Source organism: Oncorhynchus mykiss, chromosome 1 (assembly GCF_057628025.1).
Source record: "Oncorhynchus mykiss isolate SJ-2025 chromosome 1, ASM5762802v1, whole genome shotgun sequence".
In the NCBI taxonomy this organism is placed as follows: domain Eukaryota; kingdom Metazoa; phylum Chordata; class Actinopteri; order Salmoniformes; family Salmonidae; genus Oncorhynchus; species Oncorhynchus mykiss.
In genome coordinates this window covers 88,658,702-88,680,307 of record NC_143022.1, presented here as the reverse complement: position 1 = coordinate 88,680,307, position 21,606 = coordinate 88,658,702, and the positions used below count along the sequence as shown (strand labels likewise).

The 21,606-nt window shown below is 45.2% G+C and overlaps 1 protein-coding gene across 4 annotated transcripts in view; it reads left to right on the top strand.

Moving 5' to 3' along the window:
* Positions 1-21,606, top strand: part of LOC110519057 (uncharacterized) — a 273,392-nt gene that overhangs the window by 150,050 nt on the left and 101,736 nt on the right. For all 4 annotated transcript variants that reach the window (XM_090243315.1, XM_090243313.1, XM_090243317.1 and 1 more), the window contains exons 18-23: positions 553-597; positions 14,527-14,580; positions 14,693-14,737; positions 15,304-15,336; positions 19,685-19,723; positions 19,884-19,931. In XM_090243315.1, coding sequence (XP_090099441.1) covers positions 553-597; positions 14,527-14,580; positions 14,693-14,737; positions 15,304-15,336; positions 19,685-19,723; positions 19,884-19,931 — 264 coding nt within the window. The remainder of the gene's footprint in view (positions 1-552; positions 598-14,526; positions 14,581-14,692; positions 14,738-15,303; positions 15,337-19,684; positions 19,724-19,883; positions 19,932-21,606) is intronic.

Below are 21,606 nucleotides of genomic sequence, written 5' to 3'. Positions count from 1 at the left end.
CCACAGGGGGAACAAAGACTAGTGTACCACACAGGGAGAGAGCAATTAAGCTGTTTTCTTCATGCTCATTTAAGCTAATTAACTACCATGCCCGACAGACAGGCAGGATGTGTCCCAAAAAGCAGCCTTTTCCCTAATTAGTGCTATACTTTCAACCAGGACCCATTAGCCTCTGGTCAAAAGTAGTGCACTATATAAGGAATAGGGGTCAATTTGGGACTCAGTCAGACAGGAGTAGCTAGCTGGCTAGCCCCCTAGCCTGACTGTTGGCAATGTGTAGTAGACCCAGATGCCACTGGTGGGAACTTGTTGCTCCTTGTCATTCTTCTCTGTCTGACATCTCTCTCTCTCTCTCTCTCTCTCTCTCTCTCTCTCTCTCTCTCTCTCTCTCTCACCCTCTCTCTCGCTCTCTCTCTCTCTCTCTCTCTCTCTCGTGTCATTTGGTAGTAGCATGTACGTAGACCCAGCCCAGCTGACACTTGTGTGAACTTGTAGTTCATGTTGTCCATCTGACATCAGTCTCACTTCCTCTCTTCTCTCTGTGTGTTACAGGGTCGTCGAGGGAAGACTGGGGAACCTGGACCTAGAGGCCTGCCTGTAAGTACTGCTGCTGCTGCATTCCTTCCTTCCTTCCTTCTGTTTGCCACTGTCACAGACACTTTCAGTTTGAAGTTGTACGGGATACATTCTCCAATGAAATGCTTACTTGCAGACAGTCCTGCTGTATGGTGTACATACTGCACATGCCTGTCAATCAATGTTTACTCCCACTAAACACACACTGCTGCCTCATGTCGAAAGATCAATCATTCAATCAGGAGCTCTCTTTAACTCTCACCTGCATGTATCTCACAAAGACCCAAATATGTTCAGGTCTCCTTCATCTGTAGGAGATATCCACAGTAGTCCTAATTGAGACTCATCTGTAGGAGAGATCCACAGTAGTCCTAATTGAGACTCATCTGTAGGAGAGATCCACAGTAGTCCTAATTGAGACTCATCTGTAGGAGAGATCCACAGTAGTCCTAATTGAGACTCATCTGTAGGAGAGATCCACAGTAGTCCTAATTGAGACTCATCTGTAGGAGAGATCCACAGTAGTCCTAATTGAGACTAATCTGTAGGAGAGATCCACAGTAGTCCTAATTGAGACTCATCTGTAGGAGAGATCCACTGTAGTCCTAATTGAGACTCATCTGTAGGAGGGATCCACAGTAGTCCTAATTGAGACTCATCTGTAGGAGAGATCCACAGTAGTCCTAATTGAGACTCATCTGTAGGAGAGATCCACAGTAGTCCTAATTGAGACTCATCTGTAGGAGAGATCCACAGTAGTCCTAATTGAGACTCATCTGTAGGAGAGATCCACAGTAGTCCTAATTGAGACTCGTCTGTAGTAGAGATCCACAGTAGTCCTAATTGAGACTCATCTGTAGGAGAGATCCACAGTAGTCCTAATTGAGACTCGTCTGTAGTAGAGATCCACAGTAGTCCTAATTGAGACTCATCTGTAGGAGAGATCCACAGTAGTCCTAATTGAGACTCATCTGTCTGAGAGATCCACAGTAGTCCTAATTGAGACTCATCTGTAGGAGAGATCCACAGTAGTCCTAATTGAGGCTCATCTGTCTGAGAGATCCACAGTAGTCCTAATTGAGACTCATCTGTAGGAGAGATCCACAGTAGTCCTAATTGAGACTCATCTGTAGGAGAGATCCACAGTAGTCCTAATTGAGACTCATCTGTAGGAGAGATCCACAGTAGTCCTAATTGAGACTCATCTGTAGGAGAGATCCACAGTAGTCCTAATTGAGACTCATCTGTAGGAGAGATCCACAGTAGTCCTAATTGAGACTCATCTGTAGGAGAGATCCACAGTAGTCCTAATTGAGACTAATCTGTAGGAGAGATCCACAGTAGTCCTAATTGAGACTAATCTGTAGGAGAGATCCACAGTAGTCCTAATTGAGACTCATCTGTAGGAGAGATCCACAGTAGTCCTAATTGAGACTCATCTGTAGTAGAGATCCACAGTAGTCCTAATTGAGACTCATCTGTCAGAGAGATCCACAGTAGTCCTAATTGAGACTCATCTGTAGGAGATATCCACAGTAGTCCTAATTGAGACTCATCTGTAGGAGAGATCCACAGTAGTCCTAATTGAGACTCATCTGTAGGAGAGATCCACAGTAGTCCTAATTGAGACTCATCTGTAGGAGATATCCACAGTAGTCCTAATTGAGACTCATCTGTAGGAGAGATCCACAGTAGTCCTAATTGAGACTCATCTCTCAGAGGCATGCCGGACTAACAGGGTATTCAATACTATCGACGCAGCACTATCGCCGGCCTAAGGTATTACTGAACACTGAGAAAATTAGCCTGAACCATCATTGTCACCTAAGAGTCACCCTAAGAGTCACCTGGCTTAACTGGTGCCTCGAGAGACACTACCGCTCTCATTGTCACTCAATGCCTAGGTTTACCTCCACTGTACTCACATCCTATCATACACTTGTCTGTACATTATGCCCTGAATCTATTCCACCACGCCCAGAAATCTGCTCTTTTAATTCTCTGTTCCCAATACACTAGACGACCAGTTCATATAGCCTTTAGCCGTACCCTTATCCTACTCCTCCTCTGTTCCTCTGGTGATGTAGAAGTTAACCCAGACCTTATAGGCCCCAGCACCACACCTATTCCCAGGCCCCAGGCACTCTCATTTGTTGACTTCTGTATCCGTAAAAGCCTCGGTTTCATGCATGTTAACATCGGAAGCCTCCTCCCGAAGTTTGTTTTATTCACTGCTTTAGCACACTCCGTCAACCCTGATGTCCTAGCTGTATCTGAATCCTGGTTTAGGAAGGCCACCAAAAATTCTGAAATTTCCATCCCCAACTACAACATTTTCCGACAAGATACAACTGCCAAAGGTGACGGAGTTTCAATCTACTGCAGAGATAGCCTGCAAAGCTCTGTCATACTATCCAGGTCTGTGCCCAAACAATTCGAGCTTCTATTTTTTTAAATCCACCTCTCCAGAAATAAGTCTCTCATCGTTACCGCTTGTTATAGACCCCCCTCAGCCCCCAGCTGTGCCCTGGACACCATATGTGAATTGATTGCCCCCCATCTATCTTCAGAGTTCGTACTGTTAGGTGACCTAAACTGGGATATGCTTAACACCCCGGCCGTCCTACAATCTAAGCTATTTAGGTACAACCCTAAATCCGTAACCATGGGCACCCTCATAGATATCCTCCTGACCAACTAGACCTCTAAATACAACTCTGCTGTCTTCAACCAGGATCTCAGCGATCACTGCCTCATTGCCTGCATCCGTAATGGGTCCGCGGTGAAACGAACACCCCTCATCACTGTCAAACGCTCCCGAAAACACTTCAGCGAGCAGGCCTTTCTAATCGACCTGGCCCGGGTATCCAGGAAAGATATTGACCTCATCCCGTCAGTAGAAGATGCCTGGTTGCTCTTTAAAAGTGCTTTCCTCACCATCTTAAATAAGCATGCCCCATTAAAAAAAATTAGAACTAAGAACAGATATATCCCTTGCTTCACCCCAAATTTGACTCCCCTTGACCAGCACAAAACATCCTGTGGCGTACTGCATTAGCATCGAATAGCCCCCGCGATATGCAACTTTTCAGGGAAGTTGTGAACCAAAGCCAGTTAGGAAAGCTAAGGCTAGCTTTTTCAAACAGAAATGTTCATCCTGTAGCACTAATTCCAAAAGGTTTAGGGACACTGAAGTCCATGGCGAATAAGAGCACCTCCTCCCAGCTGCCCACTGCACTGAGGATAGGAAACACTGTCACCACCGATAAATAATATTCACCAGATTGTTACTGTATCATATGATGTGGCTATCTGATGTTAAATATTCACCAGATTGTTACTCCATATCATATGATGTGGTAATCTGATATTATATATTCACCAGATTGTTACTGTATATCATATGATGTGGTAATCTGATGTTAAATATTCACCAGATTGCTACTGTATATCATATGCTGTGGTTGGCTGATATTATATATCTATCCAGGTGTTATAAGATCTGGCAAGTGTCTGCAATGTAGTCAGTGGGAACTCAACCATAGTTTTCTCTGCAGGCCTGTTAATCAATCACAGAGACTGGGTGTGTGTGATCACCTAAACACAAAACCACAGGCCTGTTAATCAATCACAGAGACTGGGTGTGTGTGATCACCTAAACACAAAACTCAACATGTATCTATAGAAGGGTTGTGTCCAGTAGGTATAAAACAGAAGGAAACTCAACATGTATCTATAGAAGGGTTGTGTCCAGTAGGTGTAAACAGAAGGAAACTCAACATGTATCTATAGAAGGGTTGTGTCCAGTAGGTAGAAAACAGAAGGAAACTCAACATGTATATATAGAAGGGTTGTGTCCAGTAGGTAGAAAACAGAAGGAAACTCAACATGTATCTATAGAAGGGTTGTGTCCAGTAGGTATAAAACAGAAGAAACCTCTATAAAAGAGAGCCTATAGTATCTACATTTGGGATACTAGTACTATCTTGTACTATCTGAACTATTCCTATAAGAACAGAGCCGCCCCTAGCCTTTTGGCGGCCCTAAGCAATATTTGGTTGGGGGGCCCCTCTCACTTCCCTGGGCAAAACATTTTAGTGCCCCCCTTCTTGGCAGCGGATGTTGTTGTTGCAGTGTTAAAGTTACCTTTCTGTAATTCGACACATTTTGCCATGACTTACAGTATGCCATGTTAATGATATCTGAGTGAGTGACTAACCAAATCAATAGGGGCCCCCTGGGGGTTAGGGGCCCTGGGCACATGCCATGTGTGCCTGGCCGGTCATTTGGTAGCTGTCTAGCAGTGATGGGGAAGCTACTCTGAAAATCTAGTTTATCAAGCTACAAATTACTTCACATTGGAAGAAGCTAAGCTAAACTAAAGCTACCCTTATGAAAAATATTGTTTACTAAACTAAAGCTACCCTTATGAAAAATATAGTTTACTGAACTAAAGCTACCCTAATGAAAAATATAGTTTACTAAACTAAAGCTACCCTTATGAAAAATATAGTTTACTAAACTTAAGCTACCCTTATGAAAAATATAGTTTACTAAACTTAAGCTACCCTTATGAAAAATATAGTTTACTAAACTTAAGCTACCCTTATGAAAAATATAGTTTACTGAACTAAAGCTACCCTAATGAAAAATATAGTTTACTAAACTTAAGCTACCCTTATGAAAAATATAGTTTACTGAACTAAAGCTACCCTAATGAAAAATATAGTTTACTAAACTTAAGCTACCCTTATGAAAAATATAGTTTACTGAACTAAAGCTACCCTAATGAAAAATATAGTTTACTAAACTTAAGCTACCCTTATGAAAAATATAGTTTACTAAACTAAAGCTACCCTTATGAAAAATATAGTTTACTAAACTTCAGTTACTTAGAAAAAAAAGTAGTTCACTTCATCCAAACTACTGCGTGAAGAATTATCATCTAACTCTGAAACGTCATAGACTATAAATCACTGTGGAGTCAGATGTCAACAGAATGTGTAATTTAGCCTATTAAACACAAAAAGTGAGAATTAGACAGGTCTGATCCCGAAAAAGAAAGGACGTTCTTACTTACTTCACCCACATTTTATTTGACAAAAAAAAAGTATTATTTCGTTCTAGGAGTTAGCTACTCTACAAGGGAAAAACATAATGAACTACTGAAAACACTACCAAGATTTCATATAGTTCAACTACCACCAAGCTACTGCAAAATGTAATTACATTACCAGTTGAACTAAATGTAGTTCACTCCTCCCCAACCCCGCTGACTAGACCAACTTGACTAGCCATCTATAAAATGTTAGCTGATGTGAATGACAGTAACTGACATTAAAAAGTGGAACACTGCTGATGGTCAACCATATTTAGACATTTCACCTCGTTTATTCTACTTTTATTACTCTCGGCAGGAAATTAGTTCCTAAAAAAACGTAGCAGTTTTACGCAGCGCCTTCAAATATGAATCCCTTGTTTGAATTTTTCCTGTTAAAACGTTGTAAAATGTTTTGCAACAGCTGCCCTAATGAACATGTCTAATTTACACTCTACTGCTTCCTGCTGCCTTTTAGTAACCAACTGGACTTTGTTGATATGGAATGATTCTGTTATTTGACCCATTCTACTATGTTCATGCACTGACACTCTGATTAAACTTGTGATAATGAGAATTCAAACCAGATAGACAGAAAGATGGTGCTCATCTTCCGTCACTGTCACCGCCATGCTCAATAGGTTCAATTATCTTTAGCATCACTTCAGCTGCTGACCGTTACGGTTCTCCCACATTTCTTTCTGTACTCTCTGACACCTTAATAACGCATTAGGCCTCACAAATGGCACTCTATTGCCTATTTAGTGCACTACTTTGGACCAGAGCCCATATAATGTGCAATATCAGACGTACCCACATAGTTATAGGACACAACATCGTAGGAAAAAGGGAGGACAAGGAGGAAGAGGAAGAGAAAGAATGAGTGTGACATTTCTAAATGTCAGTGTCCTGATTGTACCCCTGTCATGTGATGTCCCAGCTAGCCTCAGTGTCCTGAGAGTACCCCTGTCATGTGACGTACCAGCTAGCCTCAGTGTCCTGAGAGTACCCCTGTCATGTGACGTACCAGCTAGCCTCAGTGTCCTGAGAGTACCCCTGTCATGTGACGTACCAGCTAGTCTCAGTGTCCTGATAGTACCCCTGTCATGTGATGTACCAGCTAGACTCATTGTCCTGATAGTACCCCTGTCATGTGATGTACCAGCTAGCCTCATTGTCCTGATAGTACCCCTGTCATGCGATGTACCAGCTAGTCTCAGTGTCCTGATAGTACCCCTGTCATGTGATGTACCAGCTAGCCTCATTGTCCTGATAGTACCCCTGTCATGCGATGTACCAGCTAGCCTCAGTGTCCTGATAGTACCCCTGTCATGTGATGTACCAGCTAGCCTCATTGTCCTGATAGTACCCCTGTCATGCGATGTACCAGCTAGCCTCAGTGTCCTGATAGTACCCCTGTCATGTGATGTACCAGCTAGCCTCATTGTCCTGATAGTACCCCTGTCATGCGATGTACCAGCTAGTCTCATTGTCCTGATAGTACCCCTGTCATGCGATGTACCAGCTAGTCTCAGTGTCCTGATAGTACCCCTGTCATGCGATGTACCAGCTAGTCTCAGTGTCCTGATAGTACCCCTGTCATGTGATGTAGTGCACTTTATAGGGGATAGGGTGTCATTTGGGACTACTGTTTCAACATGATTTGTGATTGACTAAGGAGACAGGGAGGACTGGCGTCTCTCAACTAATAGTGGTGCTGTGCATATTAAATAACGCCCTCACTGACACGCACATGCACACCCTCACGGACACACAAACGCACACGCACACGCACACAGTCACAGACACACAGACAGCCTCCCTCCTGCCTCTCTTCCTCTCCCTCCTGCTGCTTGTCTCTCAGTGTGACTCAGTGCTCCTTCTCATCACAGACAGATGGCCATTACCTACAGTGCTTTAGCAAAAGGCCTGCAGTCATTTTCATGGAACCCCCGGGTGTTGAAGCTAACCACGAGGTATGTGAGAGAGTCAGAGAGTGAGAGACGGGGGGGGGGGTAGAAATCGAGAAAGCAAGAGTCACACCTACCGCCCCGGAAACAAACACACCACCCCCCTCTATGGTCCACTTGTTCCGGTGACTGTAACTGGAATGAAACCGTTGTGTACCGGGTCAGTCAGAGGCAGTGGGACAACCTCTTGAACGTAGTGGCTGTGTTGATCATGTTGTATAGGTCCAGTGGTCTGTGTTGATGTTGATGTTGGCTTCGGCTAGAAGGTTTTTAATGGCTCCTGTGCTCTGAGAAAAGAGAAAGGTGGCTGACCAGCTGGCTGGACAAACTTGTATTGTGTTGCTCCTGGACAGAGAACCATTTCTCTCTGCTTGTCTCTACAGGTCTAAGTTGACGGTACTGTGTGCCTCAGCCAGACTTGATCTCAAATCCAAAATGTTGGAGTATAAAGCCGTATTTAAAATATTAGCTTCACTGTCCACATACATACGTAGAGGTGTGTATACTTTTAAAAACCATTCCCAGTTTGAATGGGAAGAGTGGGATGGTACCGGAATGGTTCATGGAAAATACTCAACCCGCAGCACACACCATACCATCTCCCTGTGGGCCACCATAATGACACCGTTCTTCAACAGGTCGTTCAGTGCCGTTTCTGTTGAATTAAACATTCAACACCATTCTGTCACGCTGAAGGCACCCAGGGATAGTGTTGTGGCAGGGTGTTTATTTAAGAGGACAGGATGAAGGCACCAGGGGTAGTGTTGTGTCTGAAGGCACCAGGGATAGTGTTGTGTCTGAAGGCACCAGGGGTAGTGTTGTGTCTGAAGGCACCAGGGATAGTGTTGTGTCTGAAGGCACCAGGGGTAGTGTTGTGTCTGAAGGCACCAGGGGTAGTGTTGAGAGAGAGAGAGACCAGTAGATTTGACACACATCCAATAGGATAGACACACTGACCCACATCCAGTAGGGTTGACTCGCATCCAGTAGGGCTGACTCACATCCAGTAGGGCTGACACACATCCAGTAGGGCTGACTCACATCCAGTAGGGCTGAGTCACATCCAGTAGGGCTGACTCACATCCAGTAGGGCTGACACACATCCAGTAGGGCTGACTCACATCCAGTAGGGCTGAGTCACATCCAGTAGGGCTGACACACATCCAGTAGGATAGACACACATCCAGTAGGATAGACACACATCTAGTAAGATAGACACACACCCAGTAAGATAGACACACACCCAGTAGGATAGACACACATCCAGTAGGATAGACACACATCTAGTAAGATAGACACACACCCAGTAGGGCTGCCTCACATCCAGTAGGGCTGACACACATCCTGTAGGATAGACACACATCTAGTAAGATAGACACACACCCAGTAGGGCTGACTCACATCCAGTAGGGTTGACACACATCCAGTAGGTTTGACACACATTCAGTAGGAATGACACACATCCAGTAGGAATGACACACATCTAGTAGGATTGGCACACATCTAGTAGGATAGACACACATCCAGTAGGATTGACACACATCCAGTAGGCTTGACACACATCTAGTAGGATTGGCACACATCTAGTAGGATAGGCACACATCCAGTAGGATTGACACACATCAAATAGGGCTGACACACATCCAGAAGGATTGACACACATCTAGTAGGATTGGCACACATCCAGTAGGATAGACACACATCCAGTAGGATAGACACACATCCAGAAGGTAATAATGATCTGATAGTAAAGTAGAAGGTAATAGCCCTGTCCTATAATAAGGTAGAAGGTAATAGTCCTATCCTATAATAAGGTAGAAGGTTATAGTCCTATCTGATAATAAGGTAGAAGGTTATAGTCCTATCTGATAATAAGGTAGAAGGTAGAAGGTTATAGTCCTATCCTATAATAAGGTAGAAGGTTATAGTCCTATCTGATAATAAGGTAGAAGGTAATGGTCCTATCCTTTAATAAGGTAGAAGGTTATAGTCCTATCTGATAATAAGGTAGCTTCATTGTGAACAACACTCAACACCACTCACTGACTCACTCAATCCCTCCCTCCTTTCACTACTAGAGCTCTAGACAGAAATATGAGAGTTCTGCTTCTCTAAATTGTAGCTTGCCTAACATATGTCTCTCTGTGATTGGAGTCCCCTATCCCTCTCCCTTAGAGAAGTCTGTAGCGTGCTCAGTTTGTGTGTGTGGCGGCATGCTCAATGGGTGTGTGTGTGTTTGTTTGTGTGTGTGGGTTGCACAGTGTGAGGGGATAGGCAGAGTACTCCATGAATCACATCTCCATAACAGCATCTCTCTCCCACTGACAGACAGACCCAAACAGGGGCAGACTGAGCACTGCAGAGGGAGAAGAGATACAAGGATGGAGAGAGAGAGAGTGGGAGGTGGAGAGAAAGAAAGAGAGGAGGAGAGAGACAGGGTGGGAGGTAGAGAGGAAGAAAGAGAGGAGAAGAGAGAGAGAGAGTGGGAGGTGGAGAGAAAGAGAGGAGGAGAGAGACAAGGAGAGAGAGAGGGTGGGAGGTAGAGAGGAAGAAAGAGAGGAGGAGAGAAACAAGGAGAGAGAGAGAGGGTGGGAGGTAGAGAGGAAGAAAGAGAGGAGGAGAGAGAGAGGGTGGGAGGTGGAGAGAAAGAAAGAGAGGAGGAGAGAAACAAGGAGAGAGAGAGGGGGTGGGAGGTGGAGAGAAAGAAAGAGAGGAGGAGAGAGACAGGGTGGGAGGTAGAGAGGAAGAAAGAGAGGAGAAGAGAGAGAGAGAGTGGGAGGTGGAGAGAAAGAGAGGAGGAGAGAGACAAGGAGAGAGAGAGGGTGGGAGGTAGAGAGGAAGAAAGAGAGGAGGAGAGAAACAAGGAGAGAGAGAGGGTGGGAGGTAGAGAGGAAGAAAGAGAGGAGAAGAGAGAGAGGGTGGGAGGTGGAGAGAAAGAAAGAGAGGAGGAGAGAAACAAGGAGAGAGAGGGGGTGGGAGGTGGAGAGAAAGAAAGAGAGGAGGAGAGAGACAAGGAGAGAGAGAGAGGGTGGGAGGTGGAGAGGAAGAAAGAGAGGAGGAGAGAGACAAGGAGAGAGAGAGGGGGTGGGAGGTGGAGAGGAAGAAAGAGAGGAGGAGAGAGACAAGGAGAGAGAGAAAGAGATAGAGAGAGAGAGAGAGGGGGGGTGGGTGGGTGGGAGGTGGAGAGAAAGAAAGAGAGGAGGAGATATATATATATATATATATATATATATATATATATATATATATATATATATATATATAGAGAGAGAGGGTGGGAGGGAGGGACGTGGGGAGAAAGAAGAGGAGAAAGAAGAGGGGGTAAGAGACAAGGAGAGAGAGAGAGAGAGAGAGAGAGAGAGAGAGAGAGAGAGAGAGAGAGAGAGAGAGAGAGAGAGAGAGAGAGAGAGAGAGAGAGTGAGAGTGGGTGGGAGGTGGAGAGAAAGAAAGAGAGGAGGAGAGGAGGAGAGAAAGAAAGAGAGGAGGAGAGAGAGAGAGAGAGATATATATATAGAGAGAGAGAGGGGGGAGAGAAGGAGAGAGAGGGAGAGAGGGAGAGAGATAGAGGGAGAAGGAGGGAGAGAGAGAGAGAAAGCGAGGGAGAAGGAGGGAGAGAGATAGAGAGAGATAAAGAGAGGGAGTGAGGGAGAGAGGGAGAAGGAAAGAGAGGGAGATATATTGACTTGCTGTTTAATGATTAGCTCAAAGTCAACATGTGGCCCCTCAAAGCAACACCTAGACAGTAGTCTCCAGTTGTGCTGGTCCCCTCCCTGCCTTGTGCACCACTGGGCTCCACGTTACTGTTCATTTAGCACCATGTGAAGAGACGTGAAACACAGGTATCCTGGGACAAGGCCTTACGGATGGTTACGACTGCTGTGGCAGTAAGACAACACCTTCGTATTGCCATGTAACCTTGATTTAAACACCTTATTCTCATTGAGATCAAATCTATTTTACAAGAGAGGCCTGAATCGATAAACTATATGGTGAGGTTATATGTTTATTTTATTTTGCATTAATAACATTCATACAGTATAAACTATTCACAAGTCAATTAATGTTCACAATCAATTTATCCACAGAGGCTTCTCCCCTGTAATATATGAATAGGCCCGTCCATCTGTTCATGTATGGCAATCGTCTGCTTGTTTTGTTATGAATAGCTCATAACCCTCCCAACCAATCAGTGACTAGATCACATTAAAAGATAGGAACATCATAATGACTGTTGTTAAAAGCACCATTTGGGAAAGAGACAGAGCGAGAGAGACAGAGACAGAGCGACAGAGACAGAGACAGAGACAGAGCGAGAGAGACAGAGACAGAGCGAGAGAGACAGAGACAGAGCGAGAGAGACAGAGACAGAGCGACAGAGACAGAGCGAGAGAGACAGACACAGAGCGAGAGAGACAGACACAGAGCGAGAGAGACAGACACAGAGCGTGAGAGACAGACACAGAGCGAGAGAGACAGACACGGACCGAGAGAGACAGACACGGAGCGAGAGAGACAGACACAGAGCGAGAGAGACAGACAGAGCGAGAGAGACACACAGAGCGAGAGAGACACACAGAGACAGACACACAGACACACAGAGAGACAGACACACAGACACAAAGAAACACAGAGAGACAGACACACAGACACAGAGAGACACAGAGAGACAGACACACAGACACAGAGAGACATACACAAAGACACACAGAGACAGAGACACAGAGAGACAGACACACAGACACAGAGAGACAGACACAGAGACAGACACACAGACACAGACAGACACAGAGACAGACACACAGACAGACACAGAGAGACAGACACAGAGACAGACACTACTTTGTCTTGTCCCTGCTGGAAGCTCTGGTATGGATTCTCTTCGTCTATTTAATGGATGTGTTGTTAAGGAAGAGGGTTTTTATAATCTATAACATGTCCCCTAAGACACACACACACACACACACACACACACACACGCAGGGAGGCTAACCATCAAAAGGTTCAAAGTTGCCCTGATTGGTCCAGAAGACTCTATGCTGGGGGAGGAAAGAGGAATACAGACAACAGGTGAAGTGTTGTTGAAAGTGAAAAGAGAGTCTATAAATCCGTAGACAGTTACATTTCACACAGCCCCAGTCCAAATGTAGCTGCTCGTTTTACGTCTGTTTGGGGACAGAAAATATCTGCATCCCAAATGGCACCCTATCCCCTATATAGTGCACTTCTATTGACCCGGGCTCATAGGAAACAGGGTGCCATTTGGGATGCACACTATGTGTGTGGCTGTTTCTGTGTGGCAGGCTGTTATCTCTCTCAACAAGGTGTGGGTTTGGTGGAGCTACCCCAGGCTGTCTTGAGAAGAAGCCCATATATTTTGTTGTAGCAGATGAGCTAATTAAACAATGTTCCTATTCAAATATATAGAATAAAACAATAATGAACCATTCTTCAAGTTTTAGGACAAGTTGCAGGGGGTTGATGGAGCTCAGCCAACAGAGAGTAGCAGTAGTCTAGATGGGTGATGTCTGAATTAGGACAGGTTGCAGGGGTTTGATGGAGCTCAGCCAACAGAGAGTAGCAGTAGTCTAGATGGGTGATGCCTGAATTAGGACAAGTTGCAGGGGTTTGATGGAGCTCAGCCAACAGAGAGTAGCAGTAGTCTAGATGGTCAATGTCTGAATTAGGACAGGTTGAGGGGTTTGATGGAGCTCAGCCAACAGAGAGTAGCAGTAGTCTAGATGGGTGATGTCTGAATTAGGACAGGTTGCAGGGGTTTGATGGAGCTCAGCCAACAGAGAGTAGCAGTAGTCTAGATGGGCGATGCCTGAATTAGGACAAGTGCCTGAATGAGGACAAGTGCCTGAATGAGGACAAGTGCCTGAATGAGGACAAGTGCCTAAATGAGGACAAGTGCCTGAATGAGGACAAGTGCCTGAATGAGGACAAGTGCCTGAATGAGGACAAGTGGATGAATTAGGACAAGTGGCTGAATGAGGACAAGTGCCTGAATTAGGACAAATGCCTGAATGAGGACAAGTGCCGGAATTAGGACAAGTGCCTGAATGAGGACAAGTGCCTGAATTAGGACAAGTGCCTGAATTAGGACAAGTGCATGCATTAGGACAAGTGCCTGAATTAGGACAAGTGCCTGAATTAGGACAAGTGCCTGAATTAGGACAAGTGCCTGAATGAGGACAAGTGCCTGAATTAGGACAAGTAGCTGAATTAGGACAAGTGGCTGAATGGGGACCTGCGCCACTTCCTGTGTGAGGTCATACTCTATGGATATTGTAGAGCAGGAACCTGCAGGAGTCACTGTGTTGATGTTTTCAGAGAAGGACAGGGTGTTGTCCAGGGTCACGCCAAGGTTCTTTGCCCATCTGGGAGGCGGACACAGTGGCGTTGAGCACTTTAACTTCCCTTCTGCTGATGTCCTGTCCTCACTGCTCCAAGGTCCCTATTTTACAGATATAAAGGACCTCTGAAGAGAGCAGACGCCCACCCATCATTTCTGTGCCTTGTGAATAAGCCTGAGTCCACTCACACTCACTGGGTGGTATTGGCAGTCTGTACAGTCCTATTCCACACAGAGAGAGAAAAGACTGCTGTGTAAAAGACGACAGCTGAAGACTTGATCTGTTGTCATCAAGTGCCATCTATTGGTGGAGAGGAGAATGATTCGATCAGGACCTGTTTGGTTCAGTGTGGAAAACTGCTGCAGTGCAACAGGGCTTTATAGTCCATTCTCTCAGTAGACCCATAGACGCAGCATCTACAATGATACAGACAACATGATGTGTTGCTGGTTATAAGCATGTGCTGTACGATCCTTAGCTCTCTCTCTCTCTCTCTCTCTCTCTCTCTCTCTCTGTTCTCATCCAGGGGGTGAAGGGTGACTCTGGAATCCCAGGAGACAAAGGAGATCAAGGTGATCCGGTATGTAACACACACACAGCACACACCCTTCCAACACATTATTGTGGTGACATTTAAAGTGGCTGTCATTAACCATGAACACTAAACATTGACCTTTGGCCTTCTCCCTCAGGGTCAGCCAGGTGGAGACGGGGCCTCTGGGATGAAAGGACAGAAGGTGAGTCACATCACATGGTGTGTGTGTGTGTGTGTGTGTGTGTGTGAGAGAGAGAGAGTGTGTGTGTGTGTGAGCTCCAGTCTGATTACCCCTGATCTATTTATCTTTCCTGCATTCATTTCTGTCTAAATCTGGCTGCAAATTAACTCTCTTATAATGATATTTCATCATTGTTAATTGTCACACACACACACACATACACACACACACACACCATGTGACTCACCTTCTGTTCTTTCATCTCAGAGGCGTCCTTGTTTAACCCACTACAGTATATCAGTGTACCAACCCCACTAACCCAATCAACTGAAACCGGTTGTCATTAAGGAGATGCAAATAGTGTTTGAATGAATGCTACTGTTGGTTATGACTGAATCAATGAGAGAAGAGGTAGGAGCAGATGTTACAGCAGCTTCGGTGGTGGGGGAGATTTCACAATCCTCTGTAAAGCAGGGCTTCTGGATTCTCCCTATGAATATATCAATATCATCCTGAGGTTTTTAAGCATGTCTGTACAGTATGACATCAGGTGGTTTCTCTATGCTCTCTGTGTCTTCTCTTATCAGGGGGAAGAAGGCCTGAGAGGACCACCAGGACCGGTGAGGAGTACATTGTTGTGGCGTTAATGTTTCCTGTGACTGTTTATAACTGAGACATAAAGTCATATTATCTAAGAGACTGTTTTACAGTTCTGTACTGTAGTTTATTTTGGAGTTATTGGAGAGAGGAGTAACTGAGGGGCGTAAACAAGACTAGCCTGGACTCTACAGTCGAGGTTGGTCCAGTACATTATCCCTGCTCCACATTCACAATGTTTGGGCTACATGTTTTTCAGATCTGAGAGTACCTGCAATCCATGCTCTGTCTCCTCTGATCTCTCAAAGCCAATCCTGAATCTACACGTACATGACCTGACTATGTAATTGTAATGGGCCATACCTTTACTGGTGCATGTGAACACGGCATAGAAAAAGGCTAGTATGTGACCCCAATGGACAGGTAGACCTTTGGTAGACCATCCAGACAGGTAATAGTAGTGAGAACAGACAGACTCTTCCCAGACTCCTCTGAGATCGGTCCTTCTTCATAATTCAACTCCTGGTTTCTTGTTTATCCGCGGATCCAAGTGGCACCGAGCCAACGTCACGTCACCGCACGCTGAACAAATATTCCCTCTGCACTAAGGAACTCCTTCTCCTACTACTACTTTATATCACTCTGTCTGCCTCCCAAATGGCACCCCATTCCCTACGTAATGACTACTTTTATAACATGCTGATGTCTTTCACTGAATTTGTCCCAAATGGTTCCCTATGGACCCCGGTCTAAAGAGGTGCACTAAATAGGCAATAGGGTGCCATTTAATATGAATCCCTTATCTCAACTGGAGTCAGGTCCACTTGTTCTTAAACGTTTCATTTACAATTGAACAGTGGCAGGTAATGAGTCCCCCTTAATGGCTGTAAAGCCTTTTCTTGCCTTGCAATTAGTTGTGTAAGAAGTTCTATCAGAACCACTTAATCGGACTCAATTAACTGGACTGGATTACATTTTGAAATTGATTTTTAAGATTGAAGCGATAAGGGAGCAAAATGATTTAAAATTATGTTGCTATTTTAGGCCTACAGTTTTCTGAGGTTTGGTTGGAACACCCAAAGTCCAGTAGGTTGTTATGTGCTGATGTCTCTGGCTGGGGCAGCCTTCTACTTATAATTATCAAATACATTCAGTCAATCAATTAATCATGTGGCTTCCAAACGGTTTCTAAATGCCAAATCAACTATGCCAATTGTCGAATGCCAAATCCCCCCCTAGCCACCACTCCTGACAGACACACTAGATCTGAGAGGATTGGACAAGTAGCTATACTCTTTATTGTAATGGCTTAATTAATAGCTTCATTTCTGATTGGCTAGGTGGGAGATGTCACCACATTGCTTCCATCCATCTATCCAATCCCCTCTGGTCTACATTAGTGGCTATGGAGTACGTTCATTTACAATTCAGACAGTCAGAAAAGTCATTTAGCAATTCATAAATGGGTCTGTTTGATTATTTAGCTCAAATCTCACTTAAATAGGGGGCTCCCGGGTGGCACAGCGGTCTAAGGCACTGCATCTCAGTGTGCGAGGGGTCACCAAAGTCCCTGGTTCGATTCCAGGCTGTATCACAACCGGCTGTGATTGATAGTCCCATAGGGCGGTGCACAGTTGGCCCAGCGTTTGGTCTTAGCTGACTTAGTTAAATGTAGGATGTATAAAACAAATACAACTAAATGAGCCTTTATCTTTCCACTTCCTACTAACAGAAAACAGGTGAATCCCTAATGGCACCAGGTCAATGGTAGTGCACTATATAGGGAATAGGGTACCATAGGGCTCTGGTCAATGGTAATGCACTACATAGGGAATAGGGTGCCATAGGGCTCTGGTCAATGGTAGTGCACTATATAGGGAATAGGGTACCATAGGGCTCTGGTCAATGGTAATGCACTACATAGGGAATAGGGTGCCATAGGGCTCTGGTCAATGGTAATGCACTATATAGGGAATAGGGTACCATAGGGCTCTGGTCAATGGTAATGCACTACATAGGGAATAGGGTGCCATAGGGCTCTGGTCAATAGTAGTGTGCTATATAGGGAATATGGTACCATAGGGCTCTGGTCAATGGTAATGCACTATATAGGGAATAGGGTGCCATTTGAGACACAGTGGGATCATTTCTGCAGTAAAGCGTTTAATTCCATGACTCTGCAGAAACCAGGGTTCAGACCATTCATTAGTGCAGAGGAGGAACCACCAGGCGGGGTTATAGGCATGCGTGACCCCCCATGACCCACAGACAGCCCACACGTGGCCCTTGACCAGACTCTGACTGAAGGCTACAGATATAAGAGACAAGATTAGAACAAATTGCTTTAGGAGGCAGACTGATATTTGGAACTTGAAGCACTAAAAGGCTGATTTCCACACTGAACTTGTTATACAACATCACAGGAAAGATCAGGACATCGTTTTACTGCATGGCCCTCCATGACCCACACGTAGCCCTTGACCAGACAGACACAGAATAATAGGCTAAGCTATGAACAAGAGCAGAAGGCTAAAAGATTAGAACAAATTGACAAACTTGTAAATAGATATTTATGGCAGTCTGAGATGTTGAAATGAAAGCCAAAACAAAATGTATTACCACTAAAATAACCCGGCTCGACCAGACAGACACAGAAGAACAGGAAGACAAGGAACAGGGTTGGAATAAATTGACATACTTGTTCAATAGAATTATCTATATTTTTTTCTAGCTTTTGGAGGCAGACTAACACCGTACCCAAACCGCCATCGTGCACAAATTGATTTTGTCCCCCCACATCAAACGCTATCACAACACACAGGTTGAAATATCAAAACAAACTCTGAACCAATTATATTAATTTGGGGACAGGTCAAAAAGCATTAAACATTTATAACAATGTTGAGTTGTTATTTTACCTGAAATGCACAAGGTCCTCTACTCCGAATATTAATCCACACATAAAACGGTCAACCGAATCGTTTCTAGTCACCTCACCTCCTTCCAGGCTTTTTCTTCTTTGGACTTTATATGGCGATAGGCATCTAAAACTATTACCATGACGACGACCGACCTCAGTTCGTCTTTCAATCACCCACGTGGGTATAACCAATGAGGAGATGGCACATGGGTATCTGCTTCTATTAACCAATGAGGAGATGGGAGAGGCAGGACTTGCAGCGCGTTCTGCGCCACAAATAGAAGCAACTTCTATTTTAGCGCCTGGCAACGCAGACGCTCGTTGGCGCGCGTGAGCAGTGTGGGTGCGATGGTTGAATAACATGTATCTGTACATTTATTTGGCAACGCGAGCGGTGTGGTCAGCATGTCAGATGTTGAACTTGAAGCTACCAAAAACACATGTATACATAATAGCAGGTATCTAGGCTACTATTGTGGTACAAAATCATTGGAAAGCTCAGGACATCATTTTACAGCTTGAAAAGTCGACTTTCCGTTACTGTGGGAATGCGTCCCAGATGGCAACCTATTCCCTATATAGTGCACTACTTTTGACCAGAGCCCAATGGGCACTATAAAGGGAAGAGGAAGCCATTTGGGATACACCGTGACCTTTAACAATCCATACCCTCGCTGGAGGACTGCTCCACAGGGGGGCTTTGTATCCCCACAACAATGATTGGTCGATTCCGGGACTGACTCTCAAAATACATCCCAAATGGCAACCTATTCCCTACATAGTGCACTACTTTTGACCAGAGCCCTATGGTACTATTTACCCCCACTTTAATAGAGAATAGGTGCCATTTGGGATGTACAGGCAGAGGTGCTAGTCTAGTGGAAGAGGGTCTAGTGACAGACAGGCACTCGTCTATAGTTTCACCGAAAACACCCCTCCCCTCCTTTTCTCTCTTAAAAGGCTTCTTTAGTTTGACTTTGACAACCCCGAGTGCCGAGCCGAGTGCCGGGCCGAGTGCCGGGCCGAGTACCGGGCCGAGTGCCGGACCGAGTGCCGGACCGAGTGCCAGGCTGAGTGCCGGACCGAGTGCCGAGCCGAGGGCCGGGCCGAGTGCCGGACCGAGTGCCGAGCCGAGTGCCAGGCCGAGTGCCAGGCCAAGTGCCAGGCCGAGTGCCGGACCGAGTGCCGAGCCGAGTGCCGAGCCGAGTGCCGGGCCGAGTGCCGGACCGAGTGCCGAGCCGAGTGCCAGGCCGAGTGCCAACCCGAGTGCCAGGCCGAGTGCCGAGCCGAGTGCCGGGCCGAGTGCCGGGCCGAGTGCCGGGCCGAGTGCCGGGCCGAGTGCCGAGCCGAGTGCCGAGCCGAGTGCATTCAATAAGGGAGGTTAGGTGGTAGTGACAATGAAGAAGACAGCTCATTTTCTATCTTCTATCTTGTCTGTCCTTTCCATCCAGGAAATGACAGCTCATGGACTGAGACATCTGTCTGGCTCTGTAAGTAGAAACATCCTACGTAGTTACCTTTACCTTCTGTTCTGTCATAACGGCAGTCGTGCTCTGACTGCTAACTCAATCTTTTGTGTTACCTTGATGAAAGGTATTTTATATCAAATGTTCAACATTTCATAATGACCTTTTTTCTATTTTATTTTAGGAGGCTGAATCAGGAGAGAAGGGCCAGAAAGGAGAAATGGGTGATCCAGTAAGGATAGGATATGTACCAACCTGCTCACAGTGTTCATACGATTTGTCTATAATTAACAAGTGTAAAAGAAAACCGCTCCCCCCTTGTCCATTTAATCTATTTCATTATTCATCCGCTAAACTGAACCTAGATCAGCACTCCTACTCTGAGATGCTTCGTGAGTATGGGTCCAGATCAGAGCAAGACTAATATATTGATGTTCACGGCACCAAGATACACTTTGACTCTGTGTCAAATCAAATCAAATATTATTTGTCTCATGCGCCGACTACAACAGGCCTTACCGTGAAATGTTTACTATCAAGCCTTTAACCAACAGTGCAGTTCAAGAAGAGTTAAGAAAATATTTACCACATAAACTAAAGTGAAAAAAAAAATGGAAAAAAAGTAACAAGAAAATGACATAACAATAACGAGGCTAAATACAGTGGGGGCAATGTAAATAGTCTGGGGGGGCAATGTAAATAGTCTGGGGGGGGCAATGTAAATAGTCTGGGGGGGCAATGTAAATAGTCTGGGTGGGCAATGTAAATAGTCTGGGGGGGCAATGTAAATAGTCTGGGGGGGGCAATGTAAATAGTCTGGGGGGGCAATGTAAATAGTCTGGGGGGGCAATGTAAATAGTCTGGGGGGGGGCAATGTAAATAGTCTGGGTGGGCAATGTAAATAGTCTGGGGGGGGGATATGTAAATAGTCTGGGGGGGCAATGTAAATAGTCTGGGGGGGGGCAATGTAAATAGTCTGGGGGGGCAATGTAAATAGTCTGGGGGGGCAATGTAAATAGTCTGGGGGGGCAATGTAAATAGTCTGGGGGGGGCAATGTAAATAGTCTGGGGGGGCAATGTAAATAGTCTGGGGGGGCAATGTAAATAGTCTGGGGGGGCAATGTAAATAGTCTGGGGGGGGCAATGTAAACAGTCTGGGGGGGCAATGTAAATAGTCTGGGGGGGCAATGTAAATAGTCTGGGGGGGCAATGTAAAGAGTCTGGGGGGGCAATGTAAATAGTCTGGGGGGGCAATGTAAATAGTCTGGGGGGGCAATGTAAACAGTCTGGGGGGGCAATGTAAACAGTCTGGGGGGGCAATGTAAATAGTCTGGGGGGCAATGTAAATAGTCTGGGGGGGCAATGTAAATAGTCTGGGGGGGCAATGTAAATAGTCTGGGGGGGCAATGTAAACAGTCTGGGGGGGCAATGTAAATAGTCTGGGGGGGCAATGTAAACAGTCTGGGGGGGCAATGTAAATAGTCTGGGGGGGCAATGTAAATAGTCTGGGGGGGCAATGTAAATAGTCTGGGGGGGCAATGTAAACAGTCTGGGGGGGCAATGTAAATAGTCTGGGGGGGGCAATGTAAATAGTCTGGGGGGGCAATGTAAATAGTCGCTTAATGATGAGCTTTGAGGACACTGTGGTTTTGTGTGCACTATGTAGGGAATAGCCTGCCATTTAGGATACATCCAAAACATATATGAAAGAGCTGTTGGCAAAGAATCTAATAATCAAATATAAAAAAAAGAATACAAAGTTCAAAGGAGGTCAATCTTTATCGTGCCACACATCAAAATTAGACTTCAACAGTAGTTACATGGTTTAGAATGAATGTCATAGACTTCAACAATAGTTACAGGGTTTAGAATGAATGTCATAGACTTCAACAATAGTTACAGGGTTT